The 22,185-nt window shown below is 36.2% G+C and overlaps 2 protein-coding genes across 3 annotated transcripts; both read right to left on the reverse strand.

Annotated features, from left to right (window-relative positions):
* Positions 1-199: 199 nt before the first annotated feature.
* On the reverse strand, positions 200-16,771 carry LOC140964404 (aspartic proteinase 36). 2 transcript variants are annotated; one of them, XM_073424156.1, is made up of 10 exons: positions 16,475-16,771; positions 13,799-13,928; positions 13,425-13,672; positions 12,067-12,291; positions 11,168-11,330; positions 11,003-11,076; positions 4,735-4,822; positions 3,082-3,145; positions 2,338-2,409; positions 200-600 (listed from the first exon to the last, which is right to left on the reverse strand). In XM_073424156.1, the coding sequence occupies exons 1-10, from the start codon at positions 16,708-16,710 to the stop codon at positions 446-448; spliced, it is 1,455 nt and encodes a 484-aa protein (XP_073280257.1). In that variant the 5' UTR covers positions 16,711-16,771; the 3' UTR covers positions 200-445. The 2 variants fall into 2 exon arrangements, with proteins under 2 accessions (XP_073280257.1, XP_073280267.1); XM_073424166.1 differs by having other exon boundaries at positions 2,322-2,409.
* A 456-nt stretch (positions 16,772-17,227) lies between these two features.
* LOC140964411 (putative disease resistance protein At1g50180) lies at positions 17,228-20,794 on the reverse strand. The gene is given in 3 exon segments (XM_073424179.1): positions 17,228-18,048; positions 18,051-19,097; positions 19,701-20,794. Coding segments are annotated over 3 exon segments (2,754 nt in total). The 5' UTR covers positions 20,755-20,794; the 3' UTR covers positions 17,228-17,395.
* Between the last annotated feature and the right edge of the window lie 1,391 nt (positions 20,795-22,185).

Below are 22,185 nucleotides of genomic sequence, written 5' to 3' on the forward strand. Positions count from 1 at the left end.
ATATTTGGTCCACCAAGTGTCATACATTCGACTACACTGGTTAGATATTCTCTACGTGCACCACAACCATTATCCGGCTCGAATAGGTGTGTTAGGTTAACACTCAACAAATGATTTGAACTGTCCTTGATTACCCCGAAAAAATCAAATACACATAATGTAAAACTAGAAACATTGAAAATATGCAGCAGCCAATGGATGATGCGAAAACATGCCTTTTGACAGTATGTGAGTGTATATATATACAAGGAACTATCTATATCATCCCATTTTAGAGATTCCTACAAAACTGGAAACTGTATGAAGTTTGAAATGATTTATGATACTGTGAGCTTACCAGTTGTGAAATTATGCACATCTTAATGTAATCTAAGGATTATATTCATCATGAATTCCTTCCTCTTCAATAGCTTTTATACAACGAGCTACTTTAAGTCGATTATGACTATAATATCGGAGGAAATAGCAAACTGTGTAGCAGAGCCATCAGCAAGAAGAATAAAACTCGCACGTTGAGATTGCTACTGTGAGATATAGAGTGAGCCCCCACCAGGTGCACTGATCCAGTAAGCTCATCCTTCAGTTTAATAGTGGAAGAGCCTGCCAAAAAAACTCGATGGAATAAGTAGACAGACAAAAAGGCAAATAACTAAGAACATATCATTTCCTAAGAATTTCGGTTTTGTAGCATATAAGATCTAAAAGTTGGATGAAATAAATATAAAAGAAAATTTAAATTTAAAATATAGTCACAAATGATATGAAGATCCTAATATCTAAAGTTCCACGATCAAACCATAATTCTTAGTAGCAAAGTTTAGAGCTCTGTTGCAATTTAAACTTAAAACAACTAAAATAACAGAAAGTTCATCAAGCACGAACTATGCACATACATTCACTAATGCCTAATGAGTGGTCTTTAAGAAAATAAGCCACCAGTATTCACCATTTTGGATTCATAAATTGAATATTATGATAGTTGCAAGATCAATTTATAACTTTGAGCCTGGTGCTATATTTTGCAACTCTGCTTTTAAAGCACTAACCAACAAATTATATCGATCCATATTCAATCAATGAAAAACAACAACAAAAATAAAATAAAAAATTCCCATGTCGTCAGTAGACAACTTCAAAGAACATCATTCATGCTAAACAGAGACCTGAAAATTATTTGTTTGCATCCCAACAAAACATCAGAAAGGTAATCCGGTTGATGGAGGGATTTCAATGTTTAACTGTAAATTTTTTAGAAATTTTGCAAAGGATAGGAAAAGCTCCATATGACAACAATAGTCCAATCCCATACAACTCCAGCAGAGTAATGGTTGTCTCATGCGCTGTCTCAACATCATGGAGCCCAGCTTCAGCTTTTAATTTTTCTCGTGCTTCAAAGTAATAGCAAATAAAAATACTGATGGGGCCAACGAGTAGTCAATCACTAGTGATTTTTCATGAAGAATATACATTCAGAGTTAATCATGCATATGCATAGGGACAGTGGACCTGAAAAATAAGTACATGAAAAAACGAAAAGAGAAGATAACAGTGTGTCCATTGTATTTGTTCATTGTAGAGAAGGGAAGCTGAAACGGGGAACTTTGACCACTGCAGGAATCAAATCGAATCTACACTCCAAATATTTATGTCTCTGGTATCCCTAGCTGCCCACTTAAATAGTCGGACATTGCAGTCATTAGGGATCTCTCAGATTTATGTTTCACAAAATACTTGTATTGCGTAGAAAAAAGATTGATATTTGATGTTTTATGAGTCCATTCCTTTAACATTTCATGTTGGCAACAGTGCAGTCCTTCGCAAAAGAAGTAGCACCACCATTCTTAATAAACGGATGCTAAATCGTTTGAGGTTCATGGAGCAAAAACAAACGTTCAAAAAGCCTCCACATTAGCAGTCAAACACCAAGAAAATATCTGCGATGTTTCAAGGCCTTGTTTCCTCTATAACTTGGTCATAAATGATTATAATTGCATTCATTCTGTGTAATCATCATCATGTAACATAATGTTACATAACACTGCACAGAAATTAGGTGCACCCAAGAAAAATATGAAAATATGCATCTGTCTGAATGAGTGATTCATGCGTATCGGATGGTTTTACCAAATCTGTATTCAGTTTAAAACCAATAAAACAATGAGTGAATCAACTTTGGACCATCACTGCTATTAGGATCCAGCAGAAAAGAAAAGGTAAATTAACATTACGACAATTACGTTCAGTCATCAACTGAGTTTGCAGTGACCTGTAGCTCACTCAAGAGTCCAAACCACAATCAACTAGGGATCAAGCGTACATACATGCATCAATACTTACAGTTATATTCAGTCCATCCAATCGCTTGATTTTCAAGATCATAAAGGATCAGCTTATTTGAGAGAACCAAGTCTGCCAACATTGAACAATAAGAAGTTCAAAAAAATAAAATATAAAGTTAAACATCTCAACATCATGCCCTAGAATAAGTCATGAATAGATGATAAACTGACACTCAATACAATTGCTTCTTTTCAACTCTCCCAAATGTAGAGGAATGTAGGCCCCAATTCAAATAATCCGGTATTAAGGATAATTAAGCAAAACCCCCGATAATTTCAACATGTGTGTATATATATATATATATATATATATATATATATTGGTGATAGTAAGGAAGAAAGGCAGAAAAGCAGAGCATGCTATTGGGAAAGAGGGTGAACAACTTAGGCACAAATTGCATCAGCATCCATGTTAAAATTCAAAAAACGAAAAACTCCCTACGTAAATTTAATTGCATTTAAACCTTATAAAAATCAGGCATAACACTCCTTCAAATGAAGTAAATGTGTTTTTAAAAAATGGAGGATAAATTAGCATATTAATATTTTTTAGGGGGTTTTATTTCTTTTAGACTTTACGCCGAGTGGGCTGGTACAATTAGCCCAACAACTTAGCTCAAGACAAGTCTTTGATTAATATGAATGCAGAAAATCGTGCAAAGAAAATTACTACTTAATTCCACTAAAGTAACTTGAACAATTTCAGATTCAACTTGAAAAATAGTCAAAATAAGCACCATACCTCCCAAAAGTGTAATATTACTTTTCTCGCGACTGTTTTGCCAACCAATACAGGTCAAATCTTCCTGTCAGAAAATAAAATAAATTAAATTCATTTCCCAAGCCTAATAAAAATAGGTAACACAGAACAAAAGATGTGAACAAAGACATATGTCAAATGAAAGAAACAATAGAATGCTTCGATACGTTTTGTTCTCAAATTCACTTCTGCCTTTGAAAGGAAGTGGTAAAACTGGCATTGCTTCAAAACTATCAACACTGATGCTGAAGTATTAAAAAAAAAAAGTAACTACCCCATTATATCATGTCTTCCAGGTTCCTAATTTTTCCTATAAAAGTTCTTCTCATAACTTATAGTTGCGACCACTATAAGTTAACCTAACATACAGAAAATTTATTAAAAGCTCAGCTACCACCACTACTAAGGCCCCATTACATTAGTAATGAGATTAGAACATGTTTGATTTCATTATCCTCTCACATCATCCCTTAACAAACTTGGAACAAAGCACTAAAGGTAGGCTTTGGCCCTCAAGCTTACAAAGCCAAATGCTAAGAAAAGGCAACCACCATTTGAGTCCTCATTGTGATTTTACCTGTCTTCTGTCTGACTCAGCTCCTCTATCTTGCTGTCACAGTTCCCAGAGGCAAGTACACAAGGAATTGGGAAATGAGGATATTAAGCTATGATTAATTACAAGTCTAAGTTCATTATTTTGGCAGCTCGATAATATGTATTTTCCAAGCGTAAGACAGTCAAACGATAGGGCAATGTTCGTTTATCTTTCCAGGGAATATTTTCATTTCCCAGAAGTTAGAACAAAAATAAATCAATTATGCTAAAATTCTTTCTTTAAAGTACACGTAAAACTCAATTTTACATTTGCCGATACAATTATTATTTCAAATTCACCTTTTCATCACTCCCAAGCATGATTCTATCATTATAGTATAATATAATGCAGTAAATTATATTTTTAAATTTTGAAATAACGGTATCATATTTTAGAATCTAAACAACCCAATATAGACTTGTCGCAACATCCAGAATATAAAATGTGTTACTTTGACACAACCAAACATATTGTCCATTTCTCAATTTAATTACCAGATACATTTCCAATCAACCATTTCCAGAAATAACGTAAGCATGATCAAACATACCTAGTATTTCAGGATTTGCAATATTTGTAACTCATGATTTCCTAAACTAACATTGTCACTAGCGTTGGTTTTTTTGGTTTTAAAAATCCATTTTGTTAAGCTAGATTGTAATGCATTAGTCTGACCAATCATCATCTGGCCCTTGAAAAATTAAATATGTGTCCCCACAAAATGCTGGCAAGCACCATGGCTGCTCATGCAAAGTAAACAAGGAGCTGCTTCTGCAGGGCACACCAAATATCAAATACTCTAAATATGGCATAAACGAAAGTTGAATATTGGTCTAATTTTAATAGCAAACTATTAAAAGCAAGGAACGTCATGTACTAGACATAGCATTTGTCTTTCTCAACAGCACAAGAACTTCAGAAAAATAAATAATTTTGTGAATAAAAGATTTTTTTCCAAATTTGAATAAAGATTTTAGAGCAGTAACAGATTGTGCAAAATAATTATGCTAAACCAGACATGGGTAACAGAATATACTTACAAAAGCAAATAGGTATTCATGAGGATAAACCTTCAGCAAGAGCGAATTTTCAAAGTGGAAAACGACAGGGGGAAAATCATCATCAAGGCTGCAATAGACAGAGACGAGGTTATAAAGATTTAGAAAACTTCTCAGAAAAAACAGAAAATTCTGTACAAATGCGAGTCAGAAAATGAGGCAGATTACTGAAATAACTAATGAACTCCTCAAGAATTAGACAACCAGGACGTCAAACAAGACTATTAAAACAACAAAATTTTTTAAACTAAAACTATGAACCATCTTCCAGCAATAAAATCATAGTAAAATTTACTAATTCAAAATACTTAAATGTCAAATAAACAGCAAAATCAAGATATAGTACTGCAGGATATCTCATGCACAATAAATCATAAAGGCCAATACTGCCAAACAGAGAACAGAAAAATTATTGTTCCTCAAAAACTTTAGAATTCCAGAATCGAAAATAAAATCTTAGAATTTTGTCATTCAAAACATACAATATGACGAAGAGAAAGAGATAAATTGTATTCGATACCCCATAGAACGAGATCAGCTCAATCTCGACTGCTTAGATAATGAAATGTCATCCGTCAATTGGCTTTCATCCATTAACTGGCCCACTAACCAGATCACATCTAAAGGTCATCCTAGAGCTCACCTCGGACCCAATAAACAGGTTTCATCAGGTAATCATCTGGGAGCTCATCCCCAAGCCCAAGCAGCCGACCTCCCAAATACTTGTTGCTAGGGCAACTACGCAACTCACGGCCGACCTCCCCGCCGAGGTCCCAACCAACCTCCTAATATCTAGTATAAGGGCGACTAAGCAAGTTGTGGCCGAGGTCCCAACCGACCTAATTATACATTCTCATTTCTCGAATAGGGGTTCATGTGCGGACCTCCCGAGCCTAGCTCTAGGGAAGGCGAACATAAGCTCACTACATGCTGGCAGAGTTCGGTTACAAATGAGCCCATAGTCAGATGTACAATTATCATGTCTAAGAAAGGAGTATCACAAAGATTTGATCCAATCACATCTAAGATTATGAGAATCTAAAGTCCAACAAAGAAAGAATTCGGCGAGATTAAGTACTATCAATACTAGGTTCGATGGTGTTATTTATACATTCAGTCATATTGCTTACTTCCAGTTTTTTCCTGTTCTCTAATTTGAGCGTTAGAAGGACTATGCCGGAAAAACCTCCCGACCCTTTTCTAACGTCCTTGCTTGTGTTTCCAGGCTACCATCAGATGAATCGAGCTGACCTCCCGAAACATATTCCCGACCCTTCGGCACGTATCTCTATTTTATCAACATCAATTGGCGTCGTTTGTGGAAACATTTAAGCAAAGATGTAATATAACTGGTAGAAACAAAATATTATGCCGTAGCGCCTAAAGGTCATCCACATATCTTCCATGGAAGCTCATCCTTATCATTTTAGTTGGAGGTTGTCTTCAGCTCCTCAGGCAGAGATCGTCACCAACTCTTCTATAAAAGGGCACACTTGGCTCGTCAACAGGAGCTCCTCAGAGAGATAAGATCATTATCAACCACCTCTTTGGCTATAGGCCATCTCCCTGCACTTCAGCGAGGGCAAATCATCGACAAGCTCTTTAGCAAGCTGTCATCTACGGCCAACTCTTATCCTAGAGGTCATCCGCTAGATCTCAGGTCATCAAGGGTCATGTTTTACGATGAAATGAATGAGGAAATACGAGCAGCTGATCTGGAATTGGTAGAAGAGAAAAGATATATTGCAGGCTGGATGGATAACTCGGTCCTACAACAGGAGGGTCATGCATAAGAGGTTTCAAGATAGAGATCTAATTTTGAAAAAGGTACAAGAGGTGGAGGTCCGGAAGTTAGATCCAAAGTGGGAAGGCTCATTCAAGGTATTAGAGAAGCTCAGCTCATGTTCATACTATCTGGAAGACCTAAGGGCAAGAAGCTGAAGAGGCCATGGAATTCATATCACCTTCGCAAATATTATGCTTAGTTTCTCTCTGGATACTTTTTATTTTAATTTTTTCAAAGCATTGCACTTTGGTTTTTGGACAAGTTATTTTCTTGTTCTTATAAGGGTTTTTACTGGAACTCAGCTCATGAACCCTGATCACATCAGACTCACCTTGCCTCGGTTACGCCAGGCCATTAAGGTTTTCACCCGACCTCAGCTCAGGAGCCCTGATCAAGTCAGACTCGCCTCACCTCGCTTACGTCAGACGTTAAGGGTTTTCACCCGACCTCAGATCAGGAGTCCTGATCGGTTATGCTCACCTCGTGTCGCTTACGACACCCGACCTCAGCTCAGAAGCCCTGAACAAGTCAAGCTCACTTCGCCTCGGTTATGTCTAGCTTTAAGGAACTCGGAAAGGGAAGCTCGGGCCGAGCTTAAAGCAAGTCCTCAATACTTAAGTCAAAATGAGTATAGCCCATCTCTCCGCAATAGGTGTATCTGGCCGACTTCTCTCAAATTAGCCTTCACGAGGTTATTATTTATTGTGATGAACCAAACTCCCCGAGCTCGGCCGACCTCTATCGGATTAGCCTTCACGAGGTTATTATTTATTGTGTTGGACCGAGCTCCCCAAGCTCAGCCGACCTCTCTCATATTAGCCTTCACAATGTTATTATTTATTGTGTTGGACCAAGCTCCACGAGCCTGGCTGAACTCTCTCAGATTAACCTTCAAGAGGTTATAATTTATTAAATGTTGGACCGAGCTTCCCGGCTTTACCGCTCACACAAATTTTTTTTTTTTGATAGAAAACTAAATTATTATAATACTTGGATAGTACAATTTGTACGTGGATGAGCATTCCACGGCAACATTACTACAAGCTTAACCTGAAAATACACCAGAAATACAAAGAGTCACAGTTTTCATGACCAAATAAATTTGAAGTCCCTCACTAAATCTAAAATGCATAAATGGTTGAACTTTTGCAAGGTAGTTGTCCAAGATGTGACTCTAAATTTGATGATTTCCCATACTCTGTCAACAGATTCCGATTCATCTTCAAAAATTCTTCGATTTCTCTCTAACCAAATGGACCAATATATGCCGTGAATGATCATGTACCAGAACTCGCTGTAATTTTTGTTGAATATGCCTCCTGAATTGAAATAAAAGAGATCTTTAGCATGCCTCTGCATAACCCATTGTATTCCCAGCTCGTTGCAAACTCTAGTCCAAATCCTTGTTGTGAATGAGCAGTGTAAAAGTATATGATCTTGATTCTCCTCGTGCTCTCGACACAAGCAACACCACTGCGGTCTCAGAGCACAATTCTTCCACTTTCTTTGCACTGACTCACACGTAGGTAGCTTCTCCAAGGCCACGATCCACGAGAAAATCTCAATCTTTTGTGGGACGTGTACTTTCCAAATGGTATTAAAGAAATCGAACAGTGGAAAAATGGAAATAGGGAAAAAAGAGCAATAAAAAGATCTAACCGAGAACAAACCTGAAGGGTCCCCCCGCCAAACTTTAACATCCTCAGTACCCAACTCTAATCTGACACTCTCTAAGACTCGCAACAAATCAGTGAACTCAAGAAATTCAACCTCGCTAAGATCTCTTCTAAATCTGACATCCCAAATGGTAGAAAGACTATCCACACTGTTGACAACATCAATGAAATGACTAATCGGTTTATTGGGAGAAGTACAAATACGAAACAGAGATGGAAATCTTATTTTAAACGAGTTATCTCCCTCCCAGACATCTTCCCAAAAACGAATGATATTCCCCTGTTTTGGCACCCCCTGATAAGTTGATGAAAAGCCTGGTAAGACCGAGAAATACACTTCCAAGGACTTCTAAATGTTGCCTTCTCCACCAACCCTAAATTCCAGTTGTTCTCTTGTATCCCATATAAACTCTGAATAATTTTTTCCCGCAACGATCCCCTTTCCACTGAACTTCTCCACCACCAATTGCCAAGAAGTTCCTTATTCCTGAGACAAACATTCCCCAACCCCAACCCTCCTTTTTCCTTTGGTTTACAAACCTGTTTCCATCTGACTACATGGCAATGGTTTTCCCCGTCACCTCTATCCCACAAAAAATCTCTCATCATTTTTTCCATTTTCCGGGCAACCTTTATTGGCAAAAAGGGACATGAAATAGGATGGCATCGCACAAAGCACAGCCTTTATCAAAGTGAAACGACCTCTCTCAGATTAACCTTCATGAGGTTATTTTTTGTTGTGTTGGACCGAGCTTCCCGAGCATGGCCGACCTCTCTCAGACTAGCCTTCACAAGATTTTTATTTATTGTGTTGGACCGAGATCCCCGAGCCCAGCCGACCTCTCTCAGATTAACCTTCACGAGGTTATTATTATTGTGTTGGACCGAATTCCCCGAGCCTGGCCGACCTATGATGGTTCAACTATTTGGCCGAGTTCCCCGATCTCTATTAACCTCTCTCAGATCAACCTTCATCAAGTTGATGGTTCAACTATTTGGCTAGATCAACCTTCACGTAGCACGAATTCACATACCTCTTTTTTACAACCAAGTAGCATGGAACACTTGTCAACTTTTAAGTCAACCATGCCTAATATTGTTGTTGATGATGATATTTCCATTTCTTTTTCTCACGAGCCTCATGTGCCACCATCACCTTTCTAGTTTTTTTGGCCTCCAATTCACTCATACCATTCAAACGAGAAAGATGATGCACTAAGCTGCAATATAAATGAGTGATTATCAATTTTAGCAAAATTGATATGTGAATCCGGTAGTCCTCTTTTTTACAACCAAGTAGCATGGAACACTAGTTAGCCTTTTAAGTCAGAAGTGAAGAGGTTTAAGGGAGTTACAAGAAGTATGCATTTTGTGGTGTAGTAGCATCTTCCAAGACGAATATCAATCAAACTTTTCATCATGTGTCCAGGCTTGAAGCATCCGATACTTTTGCAAAAAAAGATTATCCATTAGTCTACCCAGTGCCCCAAAGAATAATTGTAAGATAAATCATCAATAGGATCAATTGGATCCTTCAAAATAATATTATTAGTTGATGCAAACAAAGAATCGCCAAACTAAGATTGTCCTACTGTCGTTTGAAAGATGACGAAAGAACCTCATATTCAGCAATTCCAAAGATTGCCAAAAGTAACTCACAGACTTGTGTTTGATCTAGTTCTGATACAATCGGTCATTCAAAATCCATGAAGACAAAATCCATGAAGGCTAATGACTTTCTTTAAGAATGTTTTAACATCATACTTTAGAACATTGAACAATTGTCGCACCTAGAATAGCAATGTACCATGACAAAGGTAAATTTTTTGCATCAAAGTATTATTTGCATTTATTCTCAAATCTTGTCCAGACTCACAACACATGGACAATGCAAATAGAAACCTGAGTTTCTTTCTTTCTTGCTCTAGTTAACAAATATGGCATTCAAGGAAAAGTATCATCACACATATACTTATTTTATAATGTATAAAAAACATCTTAACTAAAAAGGGCTTAAGAAGATTTTGTGGGTCTCTCTAATATACCAAGTAGTTTCATGAGAGTTCATGACCATGGGATTCTAGCCTTTCTTGCAATGAATTTTATGATTTCCTGATTACAGTAAGACTTTTTTTATTTAAAAAACGATATTTTATTAATAATTTAAAAGATGTTAATTACAATCAGTGGACTAGTGATCCACTGTCAACAAAAACTACATAAGATCGTTGCTCTATCAATGATACACAAAAGTCCAATCTCTCAATACATCTGAGATTGACACATTGACTAATAGATAAGCTTTTCCAGCAAGAAATGAGAATTCAACACCATGAGTCAAAGATTCATGGCTTCATTATGAAAATGTTTTTGTTTGCTTAAGGATTTCAAATTGATCCACAAACAGTTTGAAACAATTTCCCAGTATGGCCACCCTAGCAGCAATAACCGAATAAATTTGCAGCCCTCAGAACTGTAATGATCATAATTATCCAATAACATTAGAATCAGAAATCCCCATACCCATAGGTAGTATCATCAACCATCATCATGCCATGAGATCTACCAGACAGGACCACTAGAACAATACATAAGTGAACAAGGTGGAAATATCAGAAGACTGAAATCAAATTCAATCGGAGGATATTGGCAAAAAAAGCAAGTTAAATAAGATATTACCCCCAAGTCTACAAATAATCTCTAAATCATCGATGAGAAGTTATTGCAATAATAACGAACAGCTCAGCTGAGATCAACTCATTCGAAAAGCCTCAAAGAGGAGCCATACCTTCCTGAATGGTCAAAGCAAGTGTACTGGTCATGAAGAGTTTGTAAGTTCAAATCCGGCTGCCAGGAGAGTATCTAATAAATATAATGCCCATAGAACGTTAAATTTCCAGCTCTTCAACACAAGAAATTTAATAAAGTCGATTAAAACAATTGCAAATGATACCTGTTTCACTAGTGGCACATAAATCTCCTGTGGAAGATATGCCAGTGTAGTACCACTATCAATAATTGCCCCTTTCTTATCATTAATCATATGGACATCAGTGGTAAGATTCAGAATATCGAGCCCAACTTGAATTGCTGTCATATTGACACTGTAATGGGGCCTGCAATTGTAATGAAAAAAGATAAGGGTTCACGGGCTTGAGGTTGAAATTAATATAGGTAAAGCAATTATACAAAATACCAAATTTGAAATATCTATTTGAGGGAAACCGGAAGAACAAAGTAGAAAGGAAACTGAATCTATGGAGTAGTTTCTTTCGCATGCACTGAGCATGAGCTGTACTTGATCTTTCAGCGATAAACTTGTCTTTTTCTCTACGAGTACTACGTGGGTCAAAGGTTTTTAACTAGCACAGTGCTCCTCTGCTAAAATTTGAGATATTTCCCTCGCAATCCATCAGATGCTACCTGCTTATTTTCATTGCATACGTAGAACCTTTCATCTCATTTAGCTTACAGCTATGGGGAAAACCATAAAATACAGTCAAGAACTCTGTGGCATCTCTTATGAATCAGCATGAGGAAGAAAAATAACTCAATTTTTCAATCACAAGATGTTCATGCATCATATTGAAACTTCAAGAAGATTAAAGTAAAACATACTTCTAAATTTTAAACTCAATCAAATAAAAGAAATGATCATTTGTCAAACTACGCTGGCTCCATAGCCTTCTAGGTATTCTGCAAGGTATTGGCGGATAAGAGACAATTTTTTAGTTTCTCTTTGATGAAGAAAAAATCAGGTAAAGACAAGAATCAGCATTCTAACCGAATGAAAATAATGTGATTCAAGACAAATAGCAAAGTGGCACATTAGAATTTGAAGATCTGGCTTACTGGTCTGGCACCAGAGGCGTTGTATTCACTTGTGGTTGAACAACATGGCCAATGGCAAAGATGCCTCCACCATTCACGCCATCTAAACAATGTGCAAACATCTTTTTTACTCTTCTGGATGCAGCTAGCTGTGAAATCATTGAGGAATTGGATTTTCCAAAACCCAGTATCCCATCAAGTGCATCATCTGATGATCCTAGATCCCCAGATTGTCTAGCACCACATCTGCCCAAAAACATTGCACTTAATGATAGACTAAAGAAAATGAATACATCACCAATTAGAATTTCCTAAACTTTTACCAGACAAAAATGAAAAAACTCAAATCTTATGTTAATCGCTCAAATTACACGAATAATGTGAGAATTTTAGAGGTTAAATGATCCGTTATGGATATTTTGTTGAAGACCAAGAATAATAAGTTTGGCTAACAAGATGCTGGCCAAAGATGTTCTGTGAGAAGAAAAGACTTATTCAGAACTATCAACATTGATTCAAAGTAGCGTATCCTAAGGAAAAGGTCAGCAAAAAACCATATATGGATTGTATGCCTATCTGGTTCAATATATGAAAAGGTTATTGAGATACATAATAAAACCCGGAACAATATTTGAACACTCAGATATATAGCAGCCTTGCAAGTTCAAATTTGGCACCTTTAAAGCAATCTTGACTTTGCATGTGCTTGTACAAATAATGTACAATTGCGGGCAACATTGAGTTAAAGTAAGTGGGACATAGTACACCAAAGTTTAAGCTCTCCAGCAGTGAAGTAAACAGATAATTGATTGTGTTACGAAATTTAAACTGTCTATCGAAAAATAATGTGCAATTGCCAATCTGCATCACAAATCACAATATCATGAAACTTGATTCGAATGATAAATTTCTACCTTTTCCACTTCAAAATAGATGCTTCATGGATAAACAAACATTTGCTAATAATTTCAAGTAGTCGAACCAACTAAGCCGCTTGGATAAGCTTGTGTCTCTTTGCTTCACAGGAGTCATTTGTTTTCTGGACAGGTTCGTGGTTGTTTTAAATCATTTTGCCTCCGGAGGCTAAACTTGACCAACCTTTATATCATTTTTTTATTTCTAAAGGTTGGGGTATGGCACGAACACCGTCGTCTGGAGGTTTGTTATCACAATAGATTATTTATATAGCAAAAATTTGCAAGGTTTAATACTATTATGACTCTGGACTATATACAACCATGATTTGTAACAAAGAAATCTGTTTGATTTTAGCTAACCCACATGATGTGTGTGCTAAATATAGCAAAAGTTAGTCTTTTGCACAAAATATACCTCAGAAGTACTTGAAATAATAAAGAAGGAAATAGAAATTAACATACCCAAAAATAACACTCCCATTTGCTGACGTTGTTTGTAGATCGCCAGAGACTCGATCATAAATGACAATGTCCTCTACAAAGTATCCCATACTATAACTTCCATCTCCATAAACCTCGGTATAAAAACATGAAGCATTTTTAGTGCAACCAGAGAAGGAACCTCCTCCTATTTCTTTACAAAAATCATGATCACATGATACCAGTTTCCCAGTCGAAGAGCCATTGGAATTGTAAAGGGTAAGTTCTATCTGCCAAAATATAAAAACTTCATAAACATAAGATGATAAAGCCAAAGGATACGCCAATTTTGCTAGCATTCTAAACCTCATCCAAAAGACAAAAGATGTAACCAACAAAAATGATGAAGATCATACGCCATGGTAGCCTCTTCGGGGGCACTCATGGCACTGAATGCAATTAACCCATGTTATATCACTTCCAGTATCAACTTGAACATAATAATCCTTTGAAGGCGTTCCTATCCCTATTTTAGCGTAGTAAAGCCTGTATGATCAAACCCAACACAATAGTAAGAGAAATGCAAATGTAATGAAACAGATTAATCAGCTCAAGAGTTTGTTACAATACATTTTCTTATCATTAAGAATGAACAAACAGGTTTAAGGTTCAATTCATGCATTCTAAATCATATCTAGAGCTCTATTGTATAGTCAAGTTAGCAGTAAAAAGATGAAAAAATGGATAACCACACACCACTATGCAAGGTTGCGCCTTTTCAATGTGTCTACCATAGCAGTAAGTTCTTTGTGTAAACTGGATGAAAGATGACTGACACAAACATAAGCCAATAAGACACTTTGTTTTTCTTTTTTAACAAAACTCACTCGTGCCTAGGTGGGGCTTTGGCACAGTTCCTCGCCAGTGAATAGATTAAAAATGACAAACTATACAACAGACAAATAGGCCAAAGCCACCAAAAGAAATAAAGAAAACCTTACAAATTACAATAGCGTGTAACTATTATGTAATTAGTCTAGTTGGTACATGCACAGATGTCAACTTTTTACTAAATGATCCCTAACAGAATTCACATAAAGATCAATGCAGCACTGGATTTTTCACAAGATAAATAAATTATTTTCCGTAACCATCCTGTAATTTTGATGAGGCAAAATGTAGAAAAAAAATTTGTGACTTGGCATTCGTTAATTAGTGCATTTATTTTTTAGACTTTCAATCCACTGTTTAATGCAACACTGTACCCCAGCACGCACAACATAATTCATCCATACCTCATTTGTTTCCGATTATTTTCGCTAGTTATTAATGCAACGCAACTCACATGTTATTTACGCCCCAAGATTTGACATCTCTTGAAGGTTCTAGAATTATGAAAATGAAATCTGGTCGTTGAATTTCTAGTTAAAAAATTATTCAACCACTACATTTCAGTCCTTGATTTGATAATTATAGGTTTATTCCAACGTTAATCCATCCAAATACTGCTATTTAATTTCAAAAGAAAAAATCATCACTGATTCGATAGAAGAGAAACACTAACTCCTTATACAGCATGCCTTCACAATTCACAATCATAAAGTTTTCAGACAACAATACGAAAACCAAGCATAGTCAGAACTCAGACGACAAACAAAATAAAGAAAAATGGCAAGATTGCTAAACAACTCCGTTGTGGACCTAATATTGAAATAACCATACCATAAAAGATTCTTTATCTAATAATTGATTCATTAAACAAGAACAATTTAGTTGTCTATGCATTCACAATGAATTAGCTAATTTAGTTGTCTATGCATTCACAATGATTCGCTAATCATTAGCGCTAACTGAAACTATGAGCACTTTAAGCAAGATTAATTTGGTCTCCTAATATTTGAAAGTAACTATAAACCCTGTCAGAAAAATAATTGGTGCAGAACGCACTCTAATTTTGAGCATGTTGCTAAAAACCTCTAATCTCAAATTTTGGGTATGCATGCATATTTTTTGCGTCTCTTTCCTTTATTAATTTTAACTCTTTTTACTCGCTTCTAACGACAAACAAACCTCAATAGTTCATTCAAATTGAAGGTTTCTTTTTTCATAATTATACATATAACCAAAGATGATCTATTACTTGCAACATTTTAAATTTTTTCTTTTCCGCATACTATATTAAACAGAGAATAATAAAGGAACATTCAATTTTAATATGATAAATAGGTGCATTTGAGTCATTCTGAGAGCAAGTAAAGAATGTAGAAAAACATAGAAGGGCTCCAAAAATGCGAATGCATGAACATCATTTGAGTATATGGGGTTTAAGTAAAATATTTATTGTATGGGACTTGCACCTATTTATTCCTCAAAGTTTTAACTTCTCAGTTACTTTAAATATTATCGGGAAATGCATCTACCTAAAATAACAAATTCCTAAAACCAAAAGTCAGAAAAAAAAAAAAATTAAACCACAAAAATCTGCATACTTTTGAATGCTAGCATTCTCTAAGAACATTGTATCCTATATATCTACCATATCTTAAGCACAATCAATCTAACATAAAAATTACGACTTTTGTACAAGCACCATGATATATCAATCACTACCTGCACGATAAACATTCGCCCATAGATTTAAGTATATGATCCCTTGGTTGAATACTTACTTGTTCAAACAAATAATTGTGTGTTTTAGAAATTAAGATTAATAAGAAAGGTGTACACCATTGTTGATTCATCACATAACCAATATGTTTAAGCACGCAGAATCAACTAACTATTCATTCAAGCTAATATTTGGCACAGCATCAAAAGTGTCATTTCTTGATAGCATTTTATATGATCACATAAGAGATATATTCACTACTACATGCAACCAAACAAAATATCATAATTACTGGTTTATCCAAACATTAATGCATATCCCCGGCATCTGTAGAAGTTCGGAAACAACAACTCTACAAAACCACCAGTCCGATCATTCAAAGGAACACCCAAAACTACGCCGGATTTCCTAATCATCAATTCGTTCTACCACAATTCGTACCGAAAACACCAAAAACAACAAAGAAAAGCCAAAAACAGCATACCCAATGGAGTCGGGACGGCCGGTTCCTCCAAGCGGAATATCAACGCCGGCTAGAATTGCGAGGTGGCGAACGACGTCGTGTGCTCTTAGGGCACTGAGGCTCCGATCAGAGCCGGGAAATTTGTAAGTCACTTCAATCACCCCCACTCCACCGCCACCAACGCCGCCTCCGTATGCAAACGCGAGGAAATCGACGACTGCCAGAAAGAGAAGTATCAAGTGGAGGCGCGAATCCATTTTCCGGCGCTGATGAATGCTGATTGGCGCTATTTAATCAAATTTCTAATGAAAATCGTAATTATTTATTATTTGATCGGTGTGATTAAAATAGTAATCCATTTTCCACTTCTAACAAAGAAAAGTCATCTTTACTTATATAATTGGTCTAATTAAGTATACTTCTTTTATATAAAATATAATTGGCCTAATTAGGTATCATTTTTATACATAAAATATTGGTGATATTATCTCGTATATCTTTATCCACGAAACGAATCAATCTACTTATATTTATAATAAAAAATAATATTTTTTTATATAAAATATAATTGACCTAATTAAGTATTATTTTTATATATAAAATATTGGTGATATTATCTCATTTATCTTTATAAACAAATCAATCTACTTATATTTATAATATAAAATAATATTTTTTTAAAAAAATATAATATTTTTTCAAAATTGATTCAAATAAAATATTCATTATCTCAAAATTAAAACGTGATATCGCCTCACATAGTCTCGGAAAGTTTTCACAAAAACTATTTTTTAGACAACTCTTACAACAAGACTTAAACATAAGTAAATAATAAACACCACTTGGGCACCTCACTTCATAGCATCAAGCTATAAATCAGGAGCTAAATATCAAATATACATTACACAAACTAAACTTCTTCAACATCAAGAGATAAATGATTCAATCAAGTTTGACATGGGGAACATGACGGACTTTATAGGAATCTCCTTCATCACCATCCACAGCTCGGAGCCGATCCTTGAACTCCTCGGGCATCATACGAAGGTTCACCTTTTGGAGTGTTGTGACGAATCTCAGTCCATCAGGAAGCATTTGCAGGTTCTCACAATGAGCAACAACCAATCGATTGAGCTTTGGCATTGCTCCTTCATCAATCCTCCATTTTTGCAAATTCGGTAAACACCACAGCTTTAGATACAAAAGCTGAGGAAAACCTTTGGCTGAACACACCATTTCCTCTCCCACGTAGGAGGAATCATACAATGTCAGACTACTTAACTTTGGTAGCTTTTCGAGTGTTGCCATGGGATCTTCCTCGAGTGCTGAAGCCTTGAATGAGATTTTAAAGATGCTTGAAGAGAAATGGTAGTGTTCTGGAAGCTTAGCTATATGACCCCGTAGAGATAACTTGTACAGCCGGTGGCAATCCAGCAGCGTTCTCAACAGACTTAACTCTGAGTCTGAACAAAACTGTGAACAGGAAATAGAAAGTGAAGTCCGTTTAAGATTATTCTGAGTGAAGCTTATGTATTTGATAATGTTAGGAAGGTCATCAAGTCTATCCTTTATTGAAGCTCTTAGTTTCCGAAGCTGGTGGTGAAGTTCACTAGCATCTCAAGTTCATTCAATCCTTCCAATCTCAACTTTGCACCATCTCGAGTACGAAAGGAACCCGGGAGATATAAATGTTGTAGTCTTTCCATTTTCCAGAGGATGTTCGGAATTTCCAGCGTAGTAGCAACTTCCAAATTAAGTGTCTGCAAGAAAATTAAATTTTCCAACGACGATGGCAACTTCTTGAACATAGAATAGCTCAAATTCAAGTACCTCAGGTGTATCAAATCTCCAATACTTTTAGGCAACTCGTCAACATTGTGAAATCCTTGAAGTTCCAGAACTCTAAGAAATTTGAAGCTTCCGAGGTGGGATTTCATTTCATCTCGTAAGAACTCTTTGCTACAATCATGGGCGTAAAAGAATGCTGACCTTAATTGACGATTTTCGCACCAAGAAACCGGATTATGCTTACCATTTGGATTGAAATACACAGAAACTCTTCGTGTTTCGCAACCGGATGAATATGATTCCAGTGGTTTCTTATCGCGTCTAAAATCGACGATCTTTGCGAAGTTTTCATCTTTGGCTTTAGATATACAAAGATCCCGCATAAGATCATGAAGTCGACAATTCTTGAACCCGCCAGCCGTTTCCTTCACGCTGACTTGCACCATACACCTTTGAGCCAGTTCAGCTAAGTACCGTTCAGCAACATCCATCATTGTTTCTTCTTCGGCCCTCTCCTCCGATGATATAATACCTTCGGCCAGCCATAATTGGTATAACTTCTCAGCTTCTATCTCGAAATCCTCAGGGAAATTTGCCAAGTAAAGAAAGCATTGCTTGAATGGGAAAGGCAAGTCATGGTAACTGAAGCCTAAAACCTCCGATACGGCTTTTTGTTGTCCGTGACTTTTGCCCCTAGCCAAATACCAGTTGATATTCTCATATACCATTTGCCAGTCTCTTGCCGTATGCTTCATAATGAGAAGTCCACCGAGTACAAGAATAGCTAAAGGCAAACCACAACACTTCCCCACCATCTCCTTCCCTAAGGTCTCCATGTCTGGATCCGTTCTAAATCCTGAAAAATGAGAAGAAACAAATCATGGTCTCATCCATAGTATTTCTCATGGAATAATAGGTAATCGGGTACCAAACAGTAACTAATTGGTTTTATTGCAGTAACAGAAACAAATTCTAAGACATTATCTTAAAACGGTGTCAGCAAAAGTATAATAACTTTTCCACTAAGCTTGAATATCTTTCAAGTATGTCTCTTTGTCAAACACTCTGTCAAATAATAAGTGATATGTATAGCTTCTAAGGAGAGAATCAAGTTATTATGTTGATAATGCCTGACCAAGACTGAAGTATTCTTCTGCCGTAGATACAGGTGTTAAACCAGGAAAAAAAAGGAACATTATGCATTACAAGAGCACCTCCAAGTAGGACCACTGAATGGAAACTATAACAGTCAGTATTCTGCAACTATGGCCGAACATGTAAGAGGAAACTAAGCTAACTTAAGCCTACGAAATATTCCAGCAAATCAATGAAAGCAACCAAGACTGACTTAAACCACAAGGTTTGCTACAACAAGCATCAAAGTTAAATCTTTAAAACAAAGACCTGCAACCTGAGCAGCATATTCAAAAGTATGAAACACACCAAATTATAAACTCACCATCAGCATCATCTTGCCTTCTAGGAAACACTTTCCTGGAAAGCAGCTCCCAACTTTCATCCAAGGTTAAAAATCTAGGTTCATACAAATAACCACTGGGGCAGACATAAGTAGCAACATCTCTAATGCGAGATGTGAGAAGTATTTTGCTACCTGCACCCACTCTCGAGTTCGGAAAGGCGGGTTTCAAGCTTTCCCAAGCTTGGCTGGACCAAATGTCATCAAGTACCACTAAACATCTCTTCTTCATCTGCACATCATGTAGCTGCCTCACTAGCTCCTCATCCCTCATACCTAGAATCTCATTTCTCTTCTCAGGCACAAGTTTTATCAATAATCCCTGCAAAATATCCTTCTTATCCCACTGCTGAGATACACAAACCCAAGAAAATCCATCGAAATGCCGCCTCACAATCCTATGATTATACAACTTCCTAGCTATTGTTGTTTTCCCCAAACCCCCCATCCCATAAATAGATACCACTCCATTTTTTTCCTCGTCAATCAAATGAGCAACCAACACATTTATATCTTCCTCTAACCCCACAAAATCTTCTTCCACTACATGTGAATAAGCCCTCCTAAATTCATCATTTCTTGCATTTCTAACACCAAACCCGTCTCCCCGATCACCCAAGGACTGTATCCCAAAAGTATGCAAACTCTCTCTTAGCCCGATAATCTTGCTCTTAATATCAGCAATCTTGTATCCAACCATGTGAGTGGTAACAAATTCCTTGAAGAAAAAACTCATTTTCTTGAAAACATTGAATCTCGACTTTCTTGAGTAATTTCGTGACGCAATCTTAGAGGCAAAGAAAATAAGAATGTTGTCTTCAATATCGTAAGCAGCTTCCCGAACTTCAGCGACCCAGTTGCGGACTCGCTCGTCGGTTTCTTGCTTCGAATCCGCATCTTTCAAGAAAGATCGCATGCGCTGCAGCTCTAACTGGATCTCCTCGACCTGAGACCTCACTCCGTAGTAGAACTTCACTTCTTGTACGAGGAGACCGCGGATTGTTTCGAGGGTAATGGAAACCACAGGCTCCGCCATTTGGAGCTCGGAGCAGCCGCGACGGGGAAAAGTTTCGACTTCGTTCGTTGAATACAAATCCTTATATGAAAAGATTATTGTACGGGATGAGAAAATTACCGTCCGGCCCCTTGATTTATTGAATTTTATAAAAACCTCTGTTTAGTCTTGAAAATATAAAAAAAAACGCCCATAGATGTTAAAATATATAAATAAATAAATAAGCCCAAATTTTTAAAAATAATTGTATTTTAAGCAAATCATATTTGGTGATTTGCTTAAAATGACACTCACTCTTTAGTCTTTATTAACCACCATCTACTTTGCAAACGTGGTGCGTGTGTGTAAAGTTATTTTAATAATTATCGAAGGGCTAAAATAAAATTTGACAAATTATCGAGGGACTAAAGTAATATGTAAATTATTGTAATTAAAAACAAAAAAAATATTTGTTGAAATTTAAAAAAATAAAAACACAAATGTAATATTGGTATCAAATGAGCGTAAAATTAGGAGAGTCAAAAACAGACCAAGACACCATTTTTATCTCTATTATAAATATTTTTAATAATAGTAATAGATACATATGAATTGACAATTATATGCAAATGACTTGTGGTTAAATGAAATACATGCTATGGTATGAGGCAACCACATGTTTGGTGAATTAGATAAGATTAGGGGTTATTATGCAATTCAAATCCAACAATTCCAAGGACTTTTATTTCACGTGAAACTGAGACGAGACTTGATTTATCTCTTATTTTGACTCAAATTCGACTATCCTTCTGTTTTACAAGGCAAAAACTTGTGTGCGACGGTCTCACGGATCGTATTTGTGAGACGGATCTTTTATCTGGGTCATCCATGAAAAAATATTACTTTTATGTTAAGAGTATTATTTTTTATTGTGAATATGGATGGGATTGACTTGTCTCATAGATTAAGATCCGTAAAACGATCTCACGTAAGACCCACTTTTTTTTTCATTAGGATATCAAAAAAAAATCACTTGAAGATACATGAAAATAGTTGACAAATTACAAATCTCCCCCTTCATCTACCAAACATATTGAAATAATTGGTAGGAACCACATGGAAAACAGAGAAAAGATGTTGTGTCAGATTCTTAATAAATAGAAGATGTACCTTGTATTTGGATTCGCGTCACAACAAAAAACGTATTGGAATTGGTTAAAAAGTCTTCCATTCACACTTAATTTTTTGAATTCCTTCGATAATTGGTTTCGAGGGGGACCAAGACTTGGTGTGTGAACTTGTGGAGAATATAATTATGGTTTCTTAAACTATTGAATTCTTTTTCACTGCATTTTTCATTACATGATATTGCAAAAAAGTCTTAAACTATTCTAAAAAAGTGTTCAAATAGTTTTGAGTGTATCATATCTCAATAATTATTATTATACTCTCATGCATTCTATCACATACTTG

The sequence above is a fragment of the Primulina huaijiensis genome, chromosome 2 (genome assembly GCF_012295235.1).
Source record: "Primulina huaijiensis isolate GDHJ02 chromosome 2, ASM1229523v2, whole genome shotgun sequence".
Classification (NCBI taxonomy): Eukaryota; Viridiplantae; Streptophyta; class Magnoliopsida; order Lamiales; family Gesneriaceae; genus Primulina; species Primulina huaijiensis.